This window comes from Microtus pennsylvanicus, chromosome X, assembly GCF_037038515.1.
Source record: "Microtus pennsylvanicus isolate mMicPen1 chromosome X, mMicPen1.hap1, whole genome shotgun sequence".
Lineage (NCBI taxonomy): Eukaryota > Metazoa > Chordata > Mammalia > Rodentia > Cricetidae > Microtus > Microtus pennsylvanicus.
The window spans coordinates 81,495,796-81,521,331 of record NC_134601.1 but is presented as its reverse complement, the minus strand read 5'-3'; the positions used below and the strand labels follow the sequence as shown (position 1 = coordinate 81,521,331).

At 39.2% G+C, this 25,536-nt stretch overlaps 1 protein-coding gene across 35 annotated transcripts in view; it reads right to left on the bottom strand.

The window, feature by feature from the left end:
* Nucleotides 1-17,915: 17,915 nt before the first annotated feature.
* The window catches only part of Atrx (ATRX chromatin remodeler), a 156,418-nt gene continuing 148,797 nt past the window's right edge, over nt 17,916-25,536 (bottom strand). For all 35 annotated transcript variants that reach the window (XM_075957921.1, XM_075957935.1, XM_075957913.1 and 32 more), the window contains 5 exons: nt 24,277-24,426; nt 23,237-23,362; nt 22,287-22,382; nt 21,674-21,802; nt 17,916-20,768 (listed from right to left, as the gene is read on the bottom strand). In XM_075957921.1, coding sequence (XP_075814036.1) covers nt 20,490-20,768; nt 21,674-21,802; nt 22,287-22,382; nt 23,237-23,362; nt 24,277-24,426 — 780 coding nt within the window. In that variant the 3' untranslated portion in view covers nt 17,916-20,489. The remainder of the gene's footprint in view (nt 20,769-21,673; nt 21,803-22,286; nt 22,383-23,236; nt 23,363-24,276; nt 24,427-25,536) is intronic.

Here is a 25,536-nt window from a genome sequence, read left to right as displayed (position 1 = left end):
CTTCCAAACCTTTTCATCACCCCAATCAAAAACTCTGAAACCATTAAGCAATATCTCCTCATTATCCCCTTTTCCAAGTAAGCCCCTGGTAACCCCTAATCTACTTTCAGTCTCTATGGATTTTTTTCACCCTGGACATTTCCTACAAATTGAATTTTACAATGTGCAATCTTTCATGACTGGCTACTTCTCTGTAGCACAATGTTTTGAAGGTACATCCATTTTGTAACATATCATTTTTTTTCTCTTTTGGTTTCTCAAAACAGGGTTTCTGTGTAGCCCTGACTGTCCTGGAACTTGCTCTGTAGACTACACTGGACTCAAATTCACAAACATCCACCTGTTTCTGCCTCTCAAAAGCTGGGATTAAAGGCATGCTCCACCACCGCCTAGCTACATTCCTTTTTTTGCTCGAATAGTATTCCTTTCTAAGAATATACCATATTTTACCAGTGGCTACGCATTTTGGTTGTTTCTACTTTTTGCATATGGTGAATAATGCTACTGTAAGTATCCACATACAAGTGGGTGGGAGTGGTTTCCTCCTCTTGGACATATACCTCATCATGGTCAGCTCTAAGAGGAACAGCTTTGTTTGAAAGGCTGCTCCATTTTGTAGAGAGTTCCAGTTTTTCTTTTCTTTTTTTTTTTCACCTCTTAGATTTTTTTTTGAAACAATGTCTCAATATATAGCCCAGGCTGGCCCTGAACACACAGTCCTCCTGCCTCAACCCCCTGACTGCTGGGATTACAGGCTTATGCCAGCACACCTGGCTGGCCTCTAACATCTGTACATCCTAACCTCCACTTGTTTCTCATCATTTCTATAGTCATACTATGTTGAGGGAGCTGCGGGTTGCATTCCTGCCGCCCTGCTCCCAGCCACCTGGCTAGCTTATGCCCCGAAATAACAACACACAAACTGTATTCATTTAAACACTGCCTGGCCCATTTCTATTAATGTGTGTAGCACCCCAAGGTGTGCTTACCGGGAATATTCTAGCCTACGTCCATCCTGGGTCTGAGCTTCACCGCATCTGCCCCAGAGAGGAGAGATATCGAATCTGAGCTCACTTCCTCTTCCTCCCAGCATTCTCTTCTGTTTACTCCACCCACCTAAAGGCTAGCCTATCAAATGGGCCGAGGCAGTTTCTTTATTAGCCAATGACCTTCCTCCATCATTTCCCCTTTTTCTGTTTAAACAAAAAGGAAAGGCTTTCACTTTAACATAGCAAAATTACATATAACAAAACAGTTATAAAGCAAGAATTACAGTTACAATATTTACATCTACTTTATCTTTTATCATAACTAAGGAAAACTATATCTATCTATTCTTCAACTCCATCAAAGACTCCAGAAGTATATAATATTACCTAAGTAAATGAGAAGCAAGCAACTTACAAAACTCTAGAAATCACAGAGACATCTCGCTGCCTGGACAGCCACCCAAAGTTCCTCTATACCGTTGGGGCATCCATCTTCAGCCTACAGGCCCATAGTTTCCAGCAGACATTTCAATGAAGCAGGAAATTTCAAAGGCAGTTTAGTCACTATCTGCTGTGTCCTGCAGAATGTCTCGCAGACTCCTTCATGAATCAGGAACCCTAAAAGGTCATCTCACCTTTAGGCAATTTCAGCAGTCCTCTCTCTGAGGGTTCTCGGTGTCCAGTTTATGCAGTAGTTCAGGCAAGAGCAGTTTCTTGCCCAAATGGCTATCAAACTCCATAAGGAGCCTCTTCGATGCCCATCGTCCCCTTGAAGTAGATTGGTGCTGCCAGGAGCAGAGTGTCTCATTGTCATGAAAAGTCCTAAGGTATTAAAACATTTAAAATGTCATATTCTCTACCCTTTGAAAGATATGAAGAATGCCCATTTGAAATATATCTATGCACATCTAGAAAATCTAACTAACATAACTACAAGCTTGACTATTATCTATGATTATCCATTAACAACCTATATACATTACATTTTTAAGTGAACTACACAATCACAATACCTTAATCAAGATTAGAAATACATATACATGTAACAAAATTGACCTTAAATCTCTATCAATAAAGCAAAATCTATATACTAATGCAAATTACTCCTACCTATATCAATACTAATTAGGTATGAACTAGTTTCTCATTATGATGTTTTGAGTTGTACTAGTTTTAACTGGCAAATTATAATTGCATATATTTATAGGATATAATCTAATAATTTAAAATATATGTACAATGCTGAATGATTGACTAAGGCTAATCAACGTATTAATTGCCACACTTGTTTTGTAGTGAGACGACCTATAATGTTGTTTTGTTTCTAGATATATTAAATTGTTTTATGTGTGTCAGTGTTTTGCCTGCATGTATGTATGTGCATCACATGTGTGCCTAGTGCCTAAGGAGATCAAAGGGGGTATATGATCCCCTTGAACTGGAGTCTTGGATGGTTGTGAGGCATCATGTGGGTGCCGGGAAGCAAACCCAGGTTCTAAGCAAGAACAATGAGTTCTCTTATCTGTTGAGCCATCTCTCCAGCTCTAAGTTTTGTTTCGAAATATACATTATCATTCATTATTATCACCCTACTGTACAACAGATTTCCAAACAACCATCCTTATGCCGATTCTCCACCCCACCCCCGATAACCATCATCCTAACTCTCTGCACCTTGAAGCTTTGTATTTTTTCCCCTGAGATTGTACATACAGGCAAAACCAAGTGGTATTTGTCTTTTGTGTCTGCCTTATTGCGCATGGCATAAAGACTTACAAGTTCATCATATTGTCACAAACGTCAAGATTTCTTTTTAAAACCAGCTGTAGCGGCACATACCTTTACTCCCAACATTTGTAAGGCAGAGACAGGCAGATTTCTATAAGAATTTGAGGCCAGCCTGATCTGCAACATCTAGTTCTAGGCCAATCAAGCTACACAGTGAGACCCTGTCTCAAAACCAAACCAAGCAAACAATTGCCCCCACCAAAAAAAGAGAGATAATTTTTTTTTACAAACTAATATTCTTGGGGCTGGAAACGTGAGTCAAGTAGTAGAATATTTGTCTTCACATAAAAGGAAGCAAGGTGGTATAAGCATGGAATCAAAGTATTTGAGAGATGGAGGCAGGAAGACCCCAAATACCAGGGAATGTTTAGTGAGTAGACAATGTCTCAATACATCCATAAATAAATAAATAAAATTAATAAAGCACTAGTATTCCAATGTGTTTAGACTATTGTGCCTTTATTTGTTCACCCTTGCTTAGTTCTGAGGATGAATCTATATTTTGGCTATTGCTACAATGAACTCAGGGGTAAGAGTCTCTTCGACTATTAATTTTACTTCCTTTGGTTTCTCGACAGTGAGACTGCTGACTCATAGGACAAAAGTCCTGTCTGTCTGTTTGTGAAAGGGCTTTGACAGATAGCCTAGGCTGGTCCCAAACTCACATCCTTCCTGCCTCTATTTCCTATATGCTGGGGTTACAGATGTGGCACACAGATGTGGTGCGCAGCCAACAATACCATTTTAATTGTTGCTGTTGTTTTGAGGTAGGGTCTCACTGTGTGGTCCTGGCTGGCCTGATACTCGACATGTAGATCAACCTGGCCTCAACCTCACAGAGATTTGCCTGCATCTGCTTCCTGGGTGCTAGAATTAAAGACTCTGTGTTAAGGGTTCACCATACTGCTTTCTCTAATGGCTATCCTAGTGTCCATTCCCGCCAATAGTGTACCATGTGCCATGATTCCCTTTCCGTTACATCCTCCCCAGCACTTAGCCTGGTCCACGTGCGTGTTTGTATGGGTGTGTGCCGTGTATGCACATACATCAGGAGGCCAGGGCTTGACTTTGAATGTCTTCCTCGGACACTCTCCATCTTATTTCTTTGAGACAGTGTGTCTCACCAAATCTCTGTTCACCAATTAGGCTAGGCTGGCTGACCAATGAGCCCCTGGAAATGTTCCTGTCTCTGTCTCCCCAGTGTCGAGATTAGTAGATGGGCTCGCCCAATTTTTTATGTGGGTGCTCGAGATTCACACTCAGTTTTCATGCTTGCATAGATATCTAAGTCATCCCACTCAGCCCACCTCACATGTGTTGGTAAATTGCTTGGAAATACAGAGTCCAGGGATCTAAGGGAGACTTAGTCTTTTTCACAGCCATTGTACTGCGTCCAGGTGCATTAAGGTTTGGGTTTGCATTCCCTGAAAATTAGTTATGCTCAGCTCAGCATTTTCCTATACCTTCTGGCCATTGGCATGTGGTCTTCTGAGAAGCACCTGTACATCTGGTCAACCCCGTTCCCCTTTGTTTTGCTTCGTTTTGTTTGGCAATGCCAGAAATGGAACACAAAGTGCTATAATAGCCAAGTATTCTGTCCCTGGGCTACCCCGCAGCCCCCTTTGTTCAGTTTTTAATTGCATTGTTTATTTTATTCCTATTGAGTTGTTTGAGTTCCTTGCATGTTTTGGATATTAACCTTTTAGCAGAAAAATTGTTTGCAAATGTTTTCTTTTACTCCATATGATAGTATTCCTTCTTTCTTCCTTCCTCCTTTCCTCCCTTCATTTGTTTACCTCTCTCTTCCTTCACTACTCCCCACTTTTTTTTCTTCTCTTCTATTTTTTTGAAATAGAGTCTCAAGCAGTCCAAGGTGACCTTGAACTAGCTTTAGTTTTGGATGGAACAAACCTTCTCACCATAACATACCTGATCCAAATTCTGGGATTATCTCTCTCTCTCTCTTCTCTCTCTCTCTCTCTCTCTCTCTCTCTCTCTCTCTCTCTCTCTCTCTCCCTCCCTCCCCCATTTTTTTTGAGTCCTGTGCTTTGTGGATCATATCCAAAGAACCCTTGCCCAGTTCAATGTGGAACATTTCTCGTATGTTTTCTTCTAGTAATTTTACAGTTTCAAGTCATACATTTAATTTCTTAATCTGTTTTAAGTTGATTTTTGCAGATGGTGTGAAGTAAAGATCAAATTTCATTCTTTTGCATGTGGATATCCACTTTCCCCAACACCATTTATTGAAGGGATTATCCTTTCTACAATATGTATTCTTGGCAACTTTTCTGAAAACAAATTGACCATCAATCCATGAATTTATTCCTGGCCTTTCAAATCCTGTTCCAGTGGTTGATATGTCTGTTTTTTATGCCAGTACAATGCTGTTTCAATTACAATTTCCTTATAATATATTGAAATCAGGGATTATGATGTCTCCAACTTTGTTCTTTTCGTCAAAATTGCTTTGGCTTCAGGATCTGGAGAAGTAGTTCAGTTAGGCAAGGAACACTTGCCTACCATAAGCAAGGTACTATGTTCCATTCCTAATTATCTATCTATCTATCTATCTATCTATCTATCTATCTATCTATCTATCTATCTACCTACCTACCTACATACATACATACATACATACATACACACATACGTACATACCACCAAACTATCTCTGTCTGTTATTTGAATTCTTTTGTGGTTCTGTACACATTTAAGGATTGATTTTATTCTTTCTATTGGCCAAGTAGGGCACTTCATACCTTTTATCCTACCACTTGGGAGGCAGGATCAGGCAGATCTCTGTGAGTTTGAGGCCAGGCTGGTCAACACAGTGAGTTCCAGAACAGCTATAACTACACAGTGAGACCCTTTCTAAAAAACAAGGAAAAAAAAAGAATTGGAATTTTGATAGGGCTGTGTTGCATATGTAGGTCACTTTGTGTAATATGGGCATCTTAACAGTAGGAATTCTTCCAATTCATGGGCATAGGACATATGTTTTAATATTTTCCTGATTTTCATCAGTGATTTAAATATGATCACAATGAACTACGTTTCATTGCTATTATATTTAGAATTGTCGTCTGAAGTCTTTTTCTAGATTGCTATTAGCATATAGAAATATTGCTGGGTTTTGTATGGTTTTCAAAAATAAGTTTTCACTATCTAGCCTATGCTGGCCTCAAATGTGTGACCTACCTACCCACGGCTCTGAAGTGCTTCCATTGCAGGTGTGTGCCATTCCCACTCAGCTCTTGGTGCATTTAAGTGGTTTTGTCTTATGTTATTAAGTTTATTTATATAGTCTTGATTTTTGGGACAAGGCCTCATTATGCAGGCTATACTGGCCTTGAGCTCACAATCCTCCAGCCTCAGCCTCTGGGGTAATAGGTGTAAGCCTGTCTCCATTCATGTAAATCCAGTATTAGCTATATGATTTGTAAATAATTCTCCCATACTTTAGTCTCTTCTTCCTTCCTCCCTCCTTCCCTCCCCTTTCCTTTCTTCCTTCCTTCCTTCCTTCCTTCCTCCCTCCCTCCCTCTCTCCCTTCCTTCCTTCCTTCCTTCCTTCCTTCCTTCCTTCCCCTTCCTCCCTCTCCTTCTCTACCCACCCCATTATCAAATTCAAGGCTTTGCGTTTGCCAGCAAGCACTCTGCCACTGAGCAAAATCTCTAACCCCATCACTTTCTTGGTAATGTCATTTTTGTAGGTGAGGGTTAAAACAGGACCTCACATTGTAGCACAGGCTTTCCTTACAGGGTAGGCCAGGATAAGTTCAGATTTGTGGCAATCTTTATATTTTATCCACTCAAGTGTTAGGTTTACAGGTATGTCATAATACCTGGCCTTAACAATGTCATGTAGTGCACAAAAGTTTTAATTTTTAACCTTTTATCAGAAAAATTGTTTGCAAATGTTTTCTTTTACTCCATATGGTATTCCTTCTTTCTTCCTTCATCCTTTCCTTTCTTCTTTTTTCTTCTCTTATGACTCATATTTTTGTTGTCATATATAAGAAATTGTGACCTAACCCAATGCCTTCTAGCTTTATGGTTTTATATTTTACATTTAGGTCATTGATCATTTTGGGTAGAGTTTTGAATATAGTGTGAGGTAGAGATCCAACTTCATTCTTTTGTATGTGTATATTCAGATACTCCTGGTATCTGAAGTGTCACTGGTTCAGACACTTCTCCCATTCATTTGTAGTAGCATCCTTATAGACAAGATGATGAGTACTCAGTTGTAGAGTTCTTGCCTAGCATGCCCAAGACTGTTCATGAGATCACACACATGAACATACACAAAAATCAATAGAACAAGGACTGGATTCAACTTGCTGTTCTTGCAAGTAAAACAACCATATACATAAAATACAAATAAATCTTTTAAAAATTCAACGGACCAACAGGGGTGAGTGAGTTCCTGACCTGCGGCAGCAGCCCGGGAGAGGGAGCACAGACATTTCTCAACCCCCTATACTTCCTGGCCATTCTACAGGGCTACGCTCCCCAGTTCCTGCATCCCTCTTCCTATCCTATCCCAGCTTGCACCCAGGAAAACGCCCCCTTCTTCCTCCCTTCTTCGGGATCATAAGATCCCCCAGCTCAGCCCTTTTCGGTGCTGGGACTGGGTGGTGAGCACAACCGGGCAGGAGTTCCTTTGTTTCAACAGCCTGCCTGAAGCAAGATAGGCCTTTTGTCTGCGAGGTCCCTGGCCAGCAAGGGGACCTGATCCTGTACCAGAAGATCCATCGGGGAGCATTCTGAGGAAGAGATGGGCAGGCGCCAATCCAAAAATTCCCCCAACAATCTGAAAAACAACATGAAAACTCCAGAACCCAGAGAACTTACAACAGGAGTACCTGAACACCCTAATCCAGAAGAAGCAGAAAAAAATTGACTTTATGAAAGTGATAGAGTCCCTTAAACAGGAGATGAAAAACTCCCTTAAATTCTTCACAGACCTTGAGAGGACAATAATCAACTTTATTTGGAAAAACAAAAAACCCAGGATAGCCAAAAAAATCTTACACAATAAAGGAACCTTTGGAGGCATTACCATCCCTGACTTCAAACTCTATTACAGAGATACAGTAATGAAAACAGCTTGGTACTGGCATAAAAACAGAGAAGTCGACCAATGGAATCGAATAGAAGACCTGGATATTAACCTACAAACCTATGAACACCTGATTTTTGACAAAGGAGCTAAAAATATACCATGGAAGAAAGAAAGCATCTTCAACAAATGGTGCTGGCAGAACTGGTTGTCAACCTGTAGAAGAATGAAAATAGATCCATATTTATCACGATGCACGAAACTCAAGTCCAAATGGATTAAGATCTCAATATCAATCTGAACACACTGAACCTGATAGAAGAGAAAGTGGGAAGTAGTCTACAACATATGGGCACAGGAGACCACTTCCTACGTATAACCCCAGTAGCACAGACAATAAGGGCAACATTGAATAAATGGGACCTCCTAAAACTGAGAAGCTTCTGTAAAGCAAAGGACACTGTCATTAAGACAAAAAAGCAACCTACTGACTGGGAGAAGATCTTCACCAACTCCGCAACAGACAAAGGTCTGATCTCCAAAATATAAAAAGAACTCAAGAAACTAGACTAAAATGCTAGTTAACCCAATTAAAAAATGGGGTACTGATCTGAACAGAATTCTCAACTGAAGAAGTTCAAATGGCCAAAAGATACTTAAGGTCATGCTCACCTCCTTAGCGATCAGGAAAATGCAAATCAAAACAACTTTGAGATACCATCTTACACCTGTCAGAATGGTTAAAATAAAAAAAAAAAAACCAATGATAGCCTTTGCTGGAGAGGATGTGGAATAAGGGGCACACTCATCCATTGCTGATGGGAATGCAGACTTGTACAACCACTCTGGAAATCAGTGTTTCGGTTTCTCAGGAAATTCAGGATCAACCTACCCCTGGACCCAGCAATACCACTCCTGGGAATATACCCAAGAGATGCTCTATCATATGACAAGAGCATTTGTTCAACCATGTTCATAGAAGTATTATTTGTAATAGCCAGAACCTGGAAACAACCTAGATGCTCCTCAATGGAAGAATGGATAAAGTATGGAATATATACGCATTCGGGTACTACTCAGCGGTAAAAAAAACAATGACATCTTTAATTTTGCATGCAAATGGATGGAAATAGAGAACACTATCCTGAGCGAGGTAACCAGACCCAAAAAGATGAATATGGTATATACTCACTCATTAGTGGATTCTAGCCATAAACAAAGGACATTGAGCTTATAGTTGGTGATCCTAGAGAAGCTAACTAAGAGGGTGAACCCAAAGGAAAAAAAATATGTAGTTATCCTCCTGGATATTGGAAGTATATAAGATTTCCAGGCAAAAACTGAGAGCTTGGGGGTGGGGGTGGAACAGGGGTAAGGGGAGATGGGGAGAGAGAAGTGAGAAGGGGAGCATGGGGGGAGCTTGGGGGAATGGGATGGTTGGGATGTAGGAGGAGTGGATATGGGAGCAGGGAAGTATATATCTTAATTAAGGGAGCCATTTGAGGGTCGTCAAGAGACTGGACTCTAGAGGGGTTCCCAGGTGTTCAAGGAGATGTCCCCAGCTTGTTCCCTGAGCAGCTGAGGAGAGGGCATCTGAACTGGCCCTATACTATAGCCACTCTGATGAATATCTTGCATATCACCATAGAACCTTCATCTGGTGATGGATGGAGATAGAGACAGAGACCCACATTGGAGCACTGGACTGAGCTCCCAAGGCCCAAATGAGGAGCAGAAGGAGAGAGAACATGAGCAAGGAAGTCAGGACCGCAAGGGGTGCGCCCACCCACTGTGATGGTGGAGCTGATCTAATGGGAACTCACCAAGGCCAGCTGGACGGGGAATGATGGAGCATGTGATCAAACTGGACTCTCTGAACATGGCTGACAATGAGTGCTGACTGAGAAGCCAAGGATAATGGCATTGGGTTTTGATTCTATTCCATGTACTGGCTTTGTGGGAACCTAGTCTGTTTGGATCCTCACCTTCCTAGACCTGGATGGAGGGGGAGGTCCTTGGTCTTACCACAGGGCAGGGAACCCTGACTTCTCTTTGGACTGGAGAGGGAGGGGGAATGAGGGGAGGGGAAGGAAAGTGGGAGGAGGGGGAGGGAAATGAGAGGAGGGGAGGTGGTGAAAATTTGTAATAATAATAATAATAAAATAAGGAAAATATTGTAAATAAAGTTTACCATTTGGAAATTTTTAACACAAAAAAAATTCAATGGACCAAAGATATATACACTTGAGAGGTGACAAAATAAGCATGTATATCTTTACCTCCACACATGATTGCCATGGATGCCCCCCCACACAACACCAGTCTCCTTTTCCATGCTTCTCCATGAATTCTTGCACTTTCAATACATTCAAGTTTCTCTCTAGTTGCGGTGGTTTGAGTGAGAATGCCTCCCGTAGACTTAAATATTTGAATGTGCCCAGGGAGTAGAACTGATTGAAAGGATTGTGAGATGTGGTCCTATTGTGGAAATGTGTCACTGAGAGGTGGGCTTTCGGGTTTCTAAAGCATACACCAGGCTCAGTGGCTCTTTCTCTCCCTCTGCCTATAGATTAGGATGTAGCTCTCAGCTCCTGCTGCAGTGACTACCTGCACGCTGTCATTCTCACCACTATGATGAGATTGAATTAATCCTCTGAAACTGTAAGCAAGACCCCAGTTAAATATTTTTTATAAGAATTGCCTTGATTATGGTGCCCCTTTACAGCAATAGAACAGTGACTAAGACACTGGTTATCACAAACCTATGCTATCAAAGAATGAAACCATCAAAAAAATTTAAAGAAGTTTGACACGTCTAAACATAAAAAGGAATAAAATAAAAGGTAAAAGAGAAGACTTTTGTAACAAAATAAAAAATTGGCTTTAAATATGCAGAATATAGTACTCATAGACATATGTAATAAAAACCACTATTTCCAATATAATATGAACAAAGCACATAACAATTCACCAAATATGACATGTAATTTATTTTAAACATATGCTTCAACCTCAAAAGCAATTAATAAAATAGAAAAAATGAAGCAAAGTTTGCCTGTAAAATTAAAAGGGTTTTGGTGTTCTCTTTTGGTAATCTTTTTTTTTTTCAAGACAGTTTGATTGTATAGCTAGCTCTGGCTGGCCTTGAACACCTGATCCTCCTGTCTCAACCTCCCAAGTTTTGGAATGGCAGGTATGTGGTGCCACGTGTCCAGCTCAAACTTTTCACTCCTACAAGTTATCTCAGGTATTTTGCCACAATGACAGAAAGTAGACTAATACAATACTTGAGCCAATGAGGATATGAAGAACTAAGTAAGCACAATCATATCGGAAATGAATATAAATCTTGGAACTACAGATATAACCCAGTGGTAGAACCCCTGCTTAGTATGCAAGAGACCCTGGGTTCAATCTCCAGTACTGCAGGAGAAAAAGAGCTTTTAAAAAAGATCATGTCTTTAAAGCAGTGTGTCTGCATCTGAGAACGCAGAAAGTCATAAAGAATCCCATTAAAGTATTCTGCATAAAAAGCCACACTTGCAGGAAAATAGCTGTGAGTTATGGTACATCTCTATGACCTGTTATCACGCTGTTTCTTCAGTTACTTAGTTTTAGAGCCTCATTTATTGGGGATTGCATTCATGCATATGCAAGGGCGTGCTCATGTGTGGGCATGTGGAGGTCCAAGGATAACCTCCAGTGGTTTTACTTGGAAAAAAAAAGGTGAATGCAAATCAGGTGGCTAATCAATTGACTTCAAGACGGCAGAGGATGGTCTAGCTTGTCTGGGTGGGTCTGTCTACCTTTCATTTGTTTGTTTTAATTGTAACAAAAATATCACATCAATTTTTTTGTCACCTGATAATAAAAATACTAAGGGCCACCAAAATCATATGAATAAAATGTTTCAGGCTGTGCTCCCAGCAGAAGAAACTATAAAGGAAAAAAAAGATACACTGTATTACCTTCTCGACCTCTGGCATCCTTGATCATTTCTAGTTGGAAACTCTTTGTAGCAAAGCAGATCTCTTTTTAGCACAATCTGCCCCAGTAGTTTCTTGCCTTTGTTTTAGAGTGGCCCTCTTTTGTATCATCTAGTTCGAGGCTCGTGGATCCATTGAAACCAATAATCTACCCCTCTAGCCACATATTCACTCATTAATAGAGCCACAGCTGAATGTGAGATCTACTTTACAAGTGTCTGAGGATGAGTGTGATGCTGTTCCATCACCTTCTGCACCTTCTGATCCTTCCAAGGTGGAAGTCACAAAGCCCACACAAAGGAGAAGCTCCCTTCTGTTTTGAAACAGGCTCTTTCATTAGGCTCTGGGATTTGCCAATTAGGCTAGTCTGACTGGCCATCAAGCTCCAGGGATCCACCTGCCTCCGCCTCTCCAGTACTGGTCTGACAAGTGTGGACCACTGGGCCTGGTTTGTTATGTGGGTGAGATATATAGATAGATATAGATATAGATAGATCGATTGAGATAGTGAAAAGAAAGACAAGGTTAAGTAGATAGCTCAGCCAATAAAATACTTGCCTTGCAAGAATCCACATAAAACAGCCAGGTGTGTTGGCACAGGCCTTTCATCATGGCACTCAGGAGGCAGAGAGGGGAGGATCCTGGCAAGCTCCAGGTCAGCCATGGCTACATTGTAAGACCGTGTCTTAAAAGAAAAGCTGCAAATGTTACTACAAAGTCATGTGTGATGGCCCATGCCTATGGCCCATGCCTATAACCCTGCACTGAAGAGGCTAGGCAGGAGGACTGCAGTGTTTGAGGCTAGCTTGAGCTACATAGGGAGTTCCAGGCAGACCTTGTCTAAAGAAAGTGACAAAACAAAATGAGATCCATGAATATCTTAAATGACACTGGAATTAAATTATCCCAGGATAATTTAAAGGGGAAAGCAAAATAGAAATCCCATTGCACTATAATCTTAATCATGTCCATATTCCACACATGCAAACATATCCATAGGAAAAAGGAATAATGGTAACTAGGACAAAGGTTGATGGTTGTCTTCAACAAATCCTTAGCTTCTGTACTTTCTGCCTCCATTTTCAAGGGCTTGGTGATTGTTTGGACCCGTGAAGACAAACTAGGCCACACATCTCCATCTCAGACTAATGGAGGAAGCATTGAAGGTGAGTTCAGACACTTGGCTGAGGCAGGAGGAAACGTAACAAGTTCTCTGTGTGACAAGTGGAATATTTCCATCGTCCTACTGGCCATCTCAGACACATGTTTGGATCAAAGAAGGAAATGAAAAAAAGCGTCATGTGCCCTGGGTGCTGCTTGCGGGGAACAAAAGAGAGTACCTGGAAAACACCCATAGGGTGGGAGATTCTAGTTCAAAGCCTTGCTTTGGATAAAAGATCAAAACAGTCGTTGTTGGTGGCACAGGCCTTTAATGCTGGCACTTGGGATACAGAGGCAGGCTAGCCTTGTCTTTAGAGTGAGTTCCAGAACAACCAGGGCTATACAAAGACACTCTGTCTGGGGGGCAAAAAACACAAAACAAGTTCAAAATGGCGAAGGCCTGTGAACCGTTTTCAAAGGGCTGGGCTTAAGTAACAGTGCAAGGAAGACTTTGTCTTGCTCAGTCACAGAGTGAGCCATGAGCTCTGAAACCTGCCTCTTCTAGGTAGCATGACACTGTATAGAATTCTATTATTTTAAACCTATTTCCTCGCCTGTAAAACAAGAAAAACAAAAGGCAACTGAGCATAATGCCTGTGATGTTCCAAGTGTCCAATAAAGCCTGTTCGCTATGTGGGAGGAGATTCTGAGGGATGAAATGGCACGAGGTGGGGATGACTGTGGGCTGTTAAAATTGTTTTGAGTCTTTCAGTTCTTTGCAAATATGTATGCTATTCATGGTCCTTTATGGCACATTTCTATAACACAAGAAAAGTGCCGCATATCCTAAAGAGATTTTTAAAATATTTTTTAAAGATTTGGTTTATATGTATGAGTGTTGAACCTTCATGTATGTTTGTGCAGCACATGTGCAACTGCTGTCCACGGGGGTCAGAAGAAGGTAACAGATCCCCTGCAACTAGAGTGACAGAGGATTGCGAGCTGCCATATAGGTGTTGAGAATGTACCCGGGTCCTTAGCAAGAGCAACAAGTGCTCTTAAGCACTGAGCCAACTGTGTTGGCCAGCAGAGATTCTTCTTAACATAAAGCCTTTTATTTTGTTCTAGTAACTACATCGAAATTTCCCATTCTAAAATAGAGGTTTTTGAAATACTTACTATGGGAACCTGCCTGGCCTGAGGAAGGCTGAGGGAATCCATCCTAGGCCTTGGACACAGAAATGCATAAAGCTCTCAGATCCTATCAGTTTAGCCCATGTTAAGTGTGGTGAAAGAAAAACCTTTTAAACAAATTAAATATCCCTCTAAAACAAAATCCTGAGGCCAATGGGCTGGATGCCAAATTAAAGGCTATGGGAATATTCCTGGGTCTTCCCCTTTCATGCTGTGTTGGTTGCAGTTTCCCACCCCCATTTTGGTTCACATATTCTTCCACGTCCCAGAAACAGTGCTCATTTGAAATGTTACTTCAGTAAAATTACTCAGAAAATGTACCTAATTTTGACTGGCAAACTGAACAAAAAACCCCAAGTGGAACTACTTGTAGTAACCCATCTGAAGGGAGTTGAGAGAACTGCAATAGGAAGACATAGGTGTGGGATGTCGCACTCCCTTCTCTCTGATCAGAAAGGCTGGCCTACCATCCTTCTAGCTCCAGCATCCTTTGATGCTAGGTCTTCCCTTAAGCATTATTAAGGGGGCTGTATGTATAGAGTAGATTTTGGGGAATCCAGTATGGAGAAGAAAAGGGTAAGAATTGGAGGCCCGCACTTGATTTGTGCATCTAGGAGGTGGGAAAAGAGGGTGGGAACCCTACAAATAGAGTAAATTGTTTCCTTTGCTGAATAGGATACACTCCAAGATGCCCTGCTTCACTAAAGGCTTTGAAGCCCAACCTCTCCCAGCTGTATTGTTGCAAAACTGAGGGCCGGGATGAACTAACAAGACCTCTGATGGCTCTAAAGCCCAGTTCCCGCCTCCTTTTCTTAAGTTTGGTTTTGTTTTCATTGAGATTTATTCACAGGCTTCTACCTGCTTTCCTGCTGGCATGCCGGGACAAGCAGCTACAGAAAAAAAAAAAAAAGATCACTATTTCACTCTTCTATTAGTTTGCTTCATGTTTGTCATGATTGGACTATAAACCTATAACAGCAAAAGAAGACACATCCTGTGTCAATGTAAATGTCACCTCCTCTGGCTAACCATAAACTTCATCCAGACAGGACCACTCTAAGCTGGGATCACTCTAAGCTGGTTTTTGTTTTGTTTTCAGTTGTGAACAACGGAATGGGAAATCACCAATTGTTTGCTTTAGAAGCTGGCTTCGAAAACGCCGGTTTGTATTTACCTTGATGTTTTCTCACACTCATTCCAACCACGCAGTTAGGATCTAAGAAAGAGCCTCCTTGGAAACATGTTTTTTCCATTTTCAGCAATGAGTTCCAGAGGCAGTAAGAGCCACACAGCTCTGGGAGTGCCTCTGGGCAAAAGATAAAGGAGGTTATAGCTAGTGGAAGCGGTAATTAGAGCCAATTACAACGTGACTTATCTGCTTTGTCATTAAAATGCCTGTCAGACCTCTCATTTTTCTAAACTAGAGGAAAAGAAAAGGTATAGCTTAGTGGGGGAGAGGGTTAGCCAAAGGGAAAAGGATTTCTACCGCTGTTCTCAAACTCACCCTGTAACCTTAGAAAACACATAGCCTTTTTGGCTTCACAGTGCTTTGCTCAGACTCTTAACTCTGGAAGCTAAAAGGAACTTGGGAATCACTTGGTACAGTCTCTTGCCTTCTTGCAAGTATTATTGCCCCACCCCTTCCAAATGAGACATGAAAGACTCAAAAGACTAACTAGAATCTATCTTGTGCTTATATGCTATGGCTTTGACTTTGGTCTCATTTTTACTGTTATTAAAAGAATGTAATTTCCCTCACAACTCTCATAGATATTATACATGTTAACACATAACAGCAAAGCACTTTGAAAACCTTTAGGGGACCTTATAAATAAGACCTTGCCAAGAGACACTACCACTCTAAACGAATAAAGTAATAGATCAGGCTTGATGCAGGGCATAGCGGCTCCCACTTGAAAACCCTTACTGTTTTGAGGAAGACCTGTATCCAAAGAACAAAAGAGAATTGGCTTGAGAAAACATTACTTTCTGCAGAACAAAAATGTCACTAATGGATATATCGTTTTGAAAAAATAATCAAACAGTAAATGAAAAATGGAATCCTGACATTTGGTCTCTTGGGGACACAGGTAAGAGGAAGTAGCAGGTTTTTCTTACAAACACCGTATAAATCTTCTATTCTATACAATCTCTTAATGCTGGGTTCCTTTGTTCTTCAAAGTATCTGTAGTCTGGTCAATGAATACCAGGACTCATCTGTCTTCTAGTCTCCAATCTTTCTTCACTTTACATTCTAACCCATTCAAATTACCCCACCCTAAGGCTCCATCTTTACCTGCTACTTTGAACACATTGCCTGCCTTACAAACCCTAGTTATCCTCTATATTAAATTACTCATTCAGAATTCCAAGGTCTTTCTCCATCCCTACTGACCTTTGTTCCCTTTCTTTCAATACTACACTTTCTCTTCATATACCCAAAACAAAGCCCATCATCTATCTGATAAGCCATCTCTCTTCACCGTTGTTGAAAGCCAACACCTGTTTAATATGAGGATAAAGGGATGGAGCTGGGCACACAGGAAAAGGTAAAGGACTCTTAGTAGTCATCTGATCCCTCAGAGATGACAGCCAAGCTCCCACCCTCGCCTGGATCCTCTGCCAGAGAAGGGCAGTACAGGCACAATGTGCAGGACAATGTAAAGCGTCGCCTTGCTGAGCAGATTGTGATATGCCCTGAGAATTAAGTTTGTATTCTTAATAGAGGCTTCCATTTTCTTGACAAATGTTATGTACTGGTCACTAACACACAATCACCCTCTCTAGGGTGACTCCCTTAACTGAGGACTAGAGCGCCAGGCAGGGAATTTTTAAGAGGGTTTTATGTATACTGAGAATATTGTGGCAGAGCATACCCCAGTGACGAACACTCTTGAGGTTCTTAGATCCAACACTAGTGATACTGAGTTTAATTCCTTTGCAGATAATAAGCATAGCATTTTAGAATTTTTAGATCACTCTTAAATATGTGTGCATCTGTGTGTGAGCATGCCTGTGCATGTACACACAACCACAGATAAAAGTATTTCTGTAACCTGGTAACTTCTGGGATGGGCTCAGTTACAGACTAAGAGGGTGGAGGGACAATGGTGGATTTATTTCTCTAAAGATAGATTTGACTTTGAGACACTCAAAAGTCACTTAAAATATGTCTGCTGATACTAGATTGGTAATGGCCTGACTATAACTCTGAATGAAACAAACATGTAAAATAACTAACCTATTTTACTTGAAGAATCACAAACACGTGGTACCTTCTTCCAAAGAATTCCTGGTTACTAGGTCATGTAATTAACTGATTTCAAAGTTTTGTCTGGAAGAAACTGAATTCATGCAAAAAAAAGGGATGGGGTGGGGAATGCTCAAGCAGTCTACAAACTTGCAGTTCTTTTAAGGCCAGGTACTATGACTTCCATGCATCCGATTGGACTTCTGGGCAGTAACCACCCAAAACATGGGTGGGGAGTGGCCCTGTTTGACTTAAATGAATGGCACAGATGTAGGGAAGCAAGGAATGGTGCTGGATTACACAGAGACAACCAAAATGGAAACAACACACACAGGCTTCCTGGTATGTAAATTCTTTTTGAGGTTAGAGATCTCCTTTTACAGAATTTAGTATATAACAGATTCAAAAACCAAACTTCTTGACCTCTCAAATAGTAAACAACTAAATGTGCAAAAGAACCACCATCAAACAAGACATCAAAAGCTATACATTTTCTATGAAACAATATGTGCACAGATTTTTTCAAAGCTGTGAAAATGCAATAAAGAGCACAACACATTTTGGTCACTTTATTAAATGACATTAAATAGTTTAAGTTTCAACTACTAAACAGCACTTTGAATGGTGAAAACACAGATAGTATATTGTCATACTTGAATGCTTTTCTTTAAAAACACAATTCCAGTCCTTATATATATTACAAAACAGCCTTAAAGGAAGAAGTGACATCTTTTCTACAGTACTTAAGATACTCAATACAGAACTTAAAAGCAGTCTAACAGAAACCAAGGCAAGTCTTCACAGCTGTATGATTTCAGCAGCCAAAGCTGGATGATGGACTGAAACATTACTATACAACTGGGACAAAACATATACAATATCACAATTCTAGGCCAAAACGCTTTACACCCAAAGAAATAAAACAGGTTACAAAATGTAGAGAATTTAGCAGGCAAAACTGTATTACAAGCAACATTTTTAAAATCGTCATTTTAAGCCATTGCAACTATTTAAAACATCTAAAACAAATATAAAAATGAGCTTTTAGTATCTTATGTGATATTTGTCTTTAAATATTTGTTAAAAGTTGATGTTATACTCAAAGTACATATATCATGTTGCTAAAATGTCAAGTGAGAAGAGTGTATGCAAAGTGGTCCAAGATTTATTTCAAACTCTCTGATTTCCAATTAGTCCTTCTAATTACTATTCAAGTTATAACTTCATTCACTGTGAAAACAGATTAGAAGGTTGCCTAAAATTTTCACATCTATGTCTTTGAGTAAATAATTAGACCATGTTGAAAATTCCCAGGTCTAGTAAATCAGTTTTAAAGTATTCTGGTAACAGTTGGCCAGAGCATACTGCTTTCAAATATTTATCTCATAAATCTTCCTTCTTTTATTTCTTCCAAAGTACACACACATCTGCCCCCCTCCCCATTAAATGAACTCAATTAAATGGCTGAGACAGTATCTAAATACATAAAGTTCATTAGTGTGTTTTATCACGGAAAGGTGGAGCCACCAAACCTCACATATTCTCCATTATTAACACAGTGTGTGCGAATGTTTCAGCCACTATTTTTTCCAAGATAAAAATGGAAATCTTTTATTATTCAAACAATAAAACCATGTTCAATTTTAGCTCAATGTTTAACTCATTTTCAATTCGATTAAGTCCAAAGATGCCTAGAACAAATACTCCACCCAGCTTTTCTTCAGCTATTCTACTACTTGTTATATCATTTCATAAATGATATTGCTATGATGAGTTGACTCCCATAGTCAAACACAATGTTTTTATTGAATAAACTCAAGCAATCAAATTGAACATGAGTAAAATTATAGGTCACATTTCATAAATATGGATCTAGAAAAAGAAATAATATGATTTTCTAGTAAAAAACATTCATGAATTGGGTGAATTAAAAAAAAAATCACCCCAGAGATCAAAACAGGAAAAAAAGTCAAACTGAAAATCAATTTACTAAAATGTAAAAGAACCGGGAAAAAGGAACACGGTGATGAGCGAAAAGGAGAGCATAGAAGCCAGTGATTCTAATCTTTAAGAGGAATATTTCACAATACTGACAGTACTGGAGACTGTTAAAGCACATTCCTCATGTGAACTTAAAGTCAGCAATGATTCTGCCATTTTGATGTTGTTTATAAAACAGGGTGTGAGCCTAAAACCACAACTTTGGCGCTAAGCTCTTCAAATGCTCTAACTTGATTTTCTTAGTTTGCATCCCACTGCCAGCAACAGGATGAAGCACCAGCACTGGCACCATGGCTGACAGGTATGTTTCCATTAGTGCCAAGAGACAGGAAACTCATGTGCAGAAGATAATCCACAACCCTGAAATCTTACCAGTAATTATTTCAGCACATACAACTGAAAATAAAAATGGCAGAAAGACTAAATAAGAAAAAGGAATTTCCTTGTATTTGACTGTACTTAAGGCTGTTTATACAATGTTAAGATAACTGCAAAGCTCCTCCAACTTTAGAGTAGTAGTACTTAAGAATATTGCACACGCTTCTCTGTCTAAAATAATCCTTAGATCTAACTTTTAATCACAGAGACAATATAGCAGGAGCCCAGTTTCAGACTTCAGTTAAAAGAACATTAAGACCATTTCAGTCACTCGAATCAAGAAATGGATTAAGTATAAAAGTATTTTTATAACTTTGAGGAATCAACTCTAAGAACTCAGCTGTGTGTTTTTATATGTAAAGAGCGAATATATAAATCTTTATTCATTTCTAAATTCGTTAATTTTATGACAATTTTATGGTTGCTAAAAGCAGGCATAAAAATTTAGAGAGGAAATCTGTGGAGCTGTTACTGTTATGGAAGGATTTGTTTTCACTGAAAACAATTTGAAATATCTTCTGTACTCAATGCGTGTAAGAAGATTGTAGGCAATATCACTGACAAATGTCAGAGAGAAATGGTATGCCCTATTTAAAAAAATTTAAAACTAATATGGAAGATTGGCATTTAAGGGGTCCAAACTATTTATACAGTTGAGTTCTGTTAAGTCATTGATTCCTAAAAAAATAAAAGATCTTTCTATGATTTTAATAATCCTTTAAACTTTTAGTGCAAAATCACATAGATTTCCCTGGGGAAGGTCCTGGATTTTTGCTTCTCATTGGGGGTGGTGCACGTTGTAAGGGTGGTGGCTGCATACCACCAGCCACTGACTGATACATTCCTCTCATATCAATCTGCTGGTAGTTAGAAGGAGTCATGATTAAACTTGGAGGCTTTGGCATCATGAGGTGACTCAGAGTTGCTTGCTGAAAAGTCATTTGTTGTTGTTGCTGCTGATTGTACTGTTGCTGGAGCCTTCTGTTCATAAGTATTCGCTGAACACAGCTGATTAACTGGAGAGAGAAAAGGGAACTGTATATATACACAAGTGTATGTCCCGCCTCAAAGACGCAAGTATCAAGTTTTGAGTTAAAATCAATTTGTTAAGGGAGTACCATACCAAAAGGAAAACACATTATTGTTATCACCGTTACTAATTTGATGGTATTCAGAAGACCATTACTGTAGAAACCAGTTAGTAACAGCATTTAGGACTAAATTCTCTTAATGACTTGACTATTGTATTGCAGTCCTGCACTGTGATTAGTCTCAAGTATTAGTTACAGAACTTTTTGTCAACTCCCCTTTCTTTGTCATTCTCTTAAATATTTTACATGATGACAGACAAACATTTCAGTGATGGACACCAAGGGGAAAAGCATTTGTGGCAGGAATAATTCCTACCTGAAGGTCTCAAATTCCCTAAGCTAATTTAAAAGTACAATTCCACAGTGCTTTCTAAGTAAAACTCATGCCAGAGAGATTGATTCCCTGGTGTCAAGATAGTGCTGGGAAAGATGATCAAGGATCATGAAATATGGTATCTTTTGGAAAATTCAGGATAAGCAGGAGCTTATACAACATTCAGGACACCACTTCCATTTTCCAAACAAATATACTGAAATTTATACTTTTAGAAGATTTTAGAAAATGATAGAAGCAAAAGTCTTGAGACAATTCTAAATGTCCAAAATAGATAAAAAATAAAATTAAAGAAATAGATTCCATAAAAACACACAGGAGAACTGATTGTGGGGCTGCTCTTTCAGCCAAATATCTTAGTATCACTAGTTGTGTTTTCTTTTCCAGCAAAACTTGAGAATAATCAATGACCATTCGTCCTGTATGGTTATTACAGTCATATCAACTCATTAGAAACTGAAGACAATCCAACAGAGCCTAGAGACAAAGTTCTTACCATCTGTTGTTTTGTCAATACATCGTTGTAGATTGCCTCTCTTCGTTTCACGTCAAGCTCCTGGCTGGCTTGTCTACTTAACGCTAATGCCTGTACTTGGGCCTCAGAGAGATTCATGTTTTCTTTCCACTAAAAGAAAGACATTTCCATTTACTCCTCATAACTGTACAACAGAGGGGAAATTATTAAGGTACTTAAATACAGTCAGAATTTTTTAACCCTTGTTCCCCTTTCTTTACTCATTTGTAAAGAAACCAAGGTTAGGCAAACAGGGTACTAAGTTGTCCACTATTATATGTGTGTTGGCTTCCTCTGGAATAAAGAATTGTTTGGAATTAATCTGTATAAATGGTAAATTTAAGACGTGGTTATACAAACAATGCACACATTCCTATGCTTGATGTCTCAATTCTTATATTCTATCCATTTCTGTCAGCATTTATGCAAAATGGATGAATTACAGTCTAAGACTGTTATCAGCTTATTGGTACGTCACTATTTCTAATCAAATTATAAAGATTACATGATTCTACCTCCCAGAAAGTAGAGAAGTTAACAAACGTTAAAACAAATGATGGCGGAGGCTGATGTAAGTCAACTGTCAGTTACTTACTACAGTTGAAATGATATCTTCAAGAGACTGGATCCTCACTGCTGTCACACTGTTCGTTGCTTCTACAACTTTTTCTCTTCCTTGATTAATAAGGTCCTAGAAGGATGTAAGAAATAAGCTATATAGGGTAGAAAGACAGCAGAGTCCTAAAGTACACGGACCATTCTTCTTGTCAATTTATAGCACTTGATTTAAAACCTAAACAATTAAAGAGAGCAACAAAACTCAGCATCTAAAGTGAAGTAAAACTCAATGATGCAGAGGGAGGTGGATCTCTGTGATTTCAAGGAAAGCCTGGTCTACATGGTGAATTCCAGGAGAGCCAGGGCTACACAAAGAGACCTTGTCTCAAAAAAACAAAAAAAAACCTCAATGATGCAAGAGACATTTTAAGAAGATGCAAATTTGGGGTTTATTGAACCAATTAACTTAAATAAACCCATTAAGTAAATTTTAAAAACAAAACCAGATTCAGTTAAATTATTAAACTGTTGGTATAACTGACTTGTCTCATTTAATTACTATTTTATTCTAGTTTTAAATCACAAATGTCATGACGATGGACAGTAGTATATACCTAATGGCACCCCTACATTGCTTGTAAACTCATGTATGCATTTAACCTACTTTCAAACATTAAGCACTTTGTTTGTTCCAGGTATTTTATAATTGATCAAAGTGCTATTTCCCTAGCCGTTCAGATGCCCTATTGTTCCTTAATTAAAATAATTCAAACTACATTAATTCAAGGATTGATTCCTTTGTGCTCTGTACAAACTCCATTTTACTATATTAGGTTGGTGAAAAAGGTCAACAAATAAACGAAAACTTTCTTGGTCTATTCAGGGTAATCTTTCAGAGAATGTGATAGTGCTGCAGTGGGAGCCGGCAACAAGGCAGCTGGCACTGCCTTTAATTCCTGTTAACTACTTTTGTCCTTTAAAACTCACCTCCAGCTGTTGATTACTCATTGCTGACAGGGCTCCCAAATTAAAAGGAATATAAGGAGTCTGAGAGCTGAAAGTGACAGGGGGTAAATTGGTCCCAGTTGGTATGTTGAAACGCATGGTCAGTCCCTAAAAATCAAACCAAAAAAAAAAAAAAAGTTATGCACTTTTCACATTGTGATTAAAAACTTGAAATTCTACATCACCTACTGGTTTAGTAAAGAATCTACTTTCTCAGATCTAAGAAATTATTAACACTCTTCCACACATAAACAAAACACCCTTTTTACCCGAAACTAAGATCTTATTACATGGAAAGGTTTAACCCGTAAAGGTATATTCTTTTTTTCTGGTTATTCCCACAGACCGAGAGAACTCTGTGAATTCTGATGAGACTCCTAACATATTAATGTTAAAGAAATTTGGTACAATGAGTTAGGAGTTAGGGATTCAGGTATTAAGATAAGGTTTCCATGCTCAGTCTCATTTTTGTTCAAGTGGGCTGCTATTTAAAACAGCCAAGAATTACTAAATAAAGTTGCTGACAGATTGACACTAAATGTACAGCTCTTAATTCAGGAAGGGCTAAACAGAAATGGAGGTTTTTTTAAATTATAAACTGCTTTCTTCTCCTTACTTTACTACCAAGCATAGGCAAACCCCATGAATTGAGACTCCTAACTGGGGAGCCTATACCTGAGGACCAACTATATTAATGTCTTCCTTCAAAGACGACCCCTCTCTTCTTCATTGCTCTGTCCAATGACTAACAGAAAAGCAGAAACTTCTAATTTGTTGCCCAGACCAGTTTTTAACTGTTGAGTTCAAATAATTCCCCTGTCTCAGTCTTTCAAGTATCTGGGACTACAGACACTGCACCTAGTTCCAAAAGAATTATCAGTTATAAGCAGATCATTATGATATAAAATAAAAAATTTCATTGTGGCATACATGCAAAAAATGGACTCAAATCACAGGCACTCTAATTAAGCTTCTTCTTTTCCCCACACAGATCCATGAGAAGAGCATTCTGAACAAAATACCTTCTTTTCTGCTTCATATTCAGCCCAAGCTGCTTTTCTTTCTTCTTCAGTCAGCTCTTCTTCTTCTTTGTGGTCCAAAAGAGAATCATGTTCATGATATCCTACAATGTGTTCTTTGTGTATCTGAAGAAGCTCTGCAAGTATGGTATCCTGTTTTGGGGGGTAAAATCATAATTATTTCCCCTCTGGATCATGTCTTCGTAGTTCTAAACTGTTAAGAGTAGAAACCGACTGCTTTTCATATTTCCAATGCATATTATATATTACCTAGAAAATAGACTGCATATCAGAATTTCATAACTCAAAATATTTAGAGATTTTTTTTTAAAAAGAGAGAACTGATCTCTAACTTGTTATGTAGCCAAGAATGACTTTGAATTCTTGATTTTCCTGCCTCCATCTACAAAGTGCTAGGATTACCGGTAGGTACCACCCCATCTGACTATCTACAAATTTAAATTGATATACATTATCAATTAATCAAAGTCTTTTAAAATGGTGTCCTGAGCTTATTATTATTATTATTTGCATTTGTGTGGTGTGTGTGTGTAGATGCACATATATGCTACAATATACACCATAGCATGCAAGTGGAGGTCAGACGACAACTTGCTGAAACTGTTCTCTCCTTCTACCTTATGGGTTCTGAGGCTCAAAATTCAGGCCATTAGGCTTGGAAGCAAGCACTATTTCCTACCAAGTAATTCTTGCCAATGTGTGTCTTGTGTGTTGAGTACAGTGCCCTCGAAGGCTAGTGGCATTGGATTCCTGTGAAGCTTAAGTTACAGGCAGTTGTGAGCTATGGACATATGTGATGGAATCAAACTCCTTTACAGGACGGTATATGTTCTTAACTGCTGAGCCACCTCTCTAGCCCTAACTCTGTCTTTGAACACTAAAAATTGAATGCTTAAACATAAAATCCTGCTCTGTGTAATTATGACTATGAGAGTATATTACAAAAGAGAGATGGGTGTGAGTCAGTCATGAACATGATAATTTTGCTAATAAAACATTAGTCAGGCAATGTGACACAAACCTGTAACCCCAGCCACACTTTTTTTTTTTCAATAGGAGGTTTCTCTTGTAGTTTGGCTGACCTGGAACTCATTCTGTAGGCCAGGCTGGCAGATCCACCAGCCCCTGCCTCCTGAGTGCTGAGATTAAAGGCACGTGCCACCATCACCAAGCTCTCAGTCACTCTTTAGGTTATGGCGGAAGGATCTCAAGTTCAAGGATTATTCAGTGTATGACCCTGAC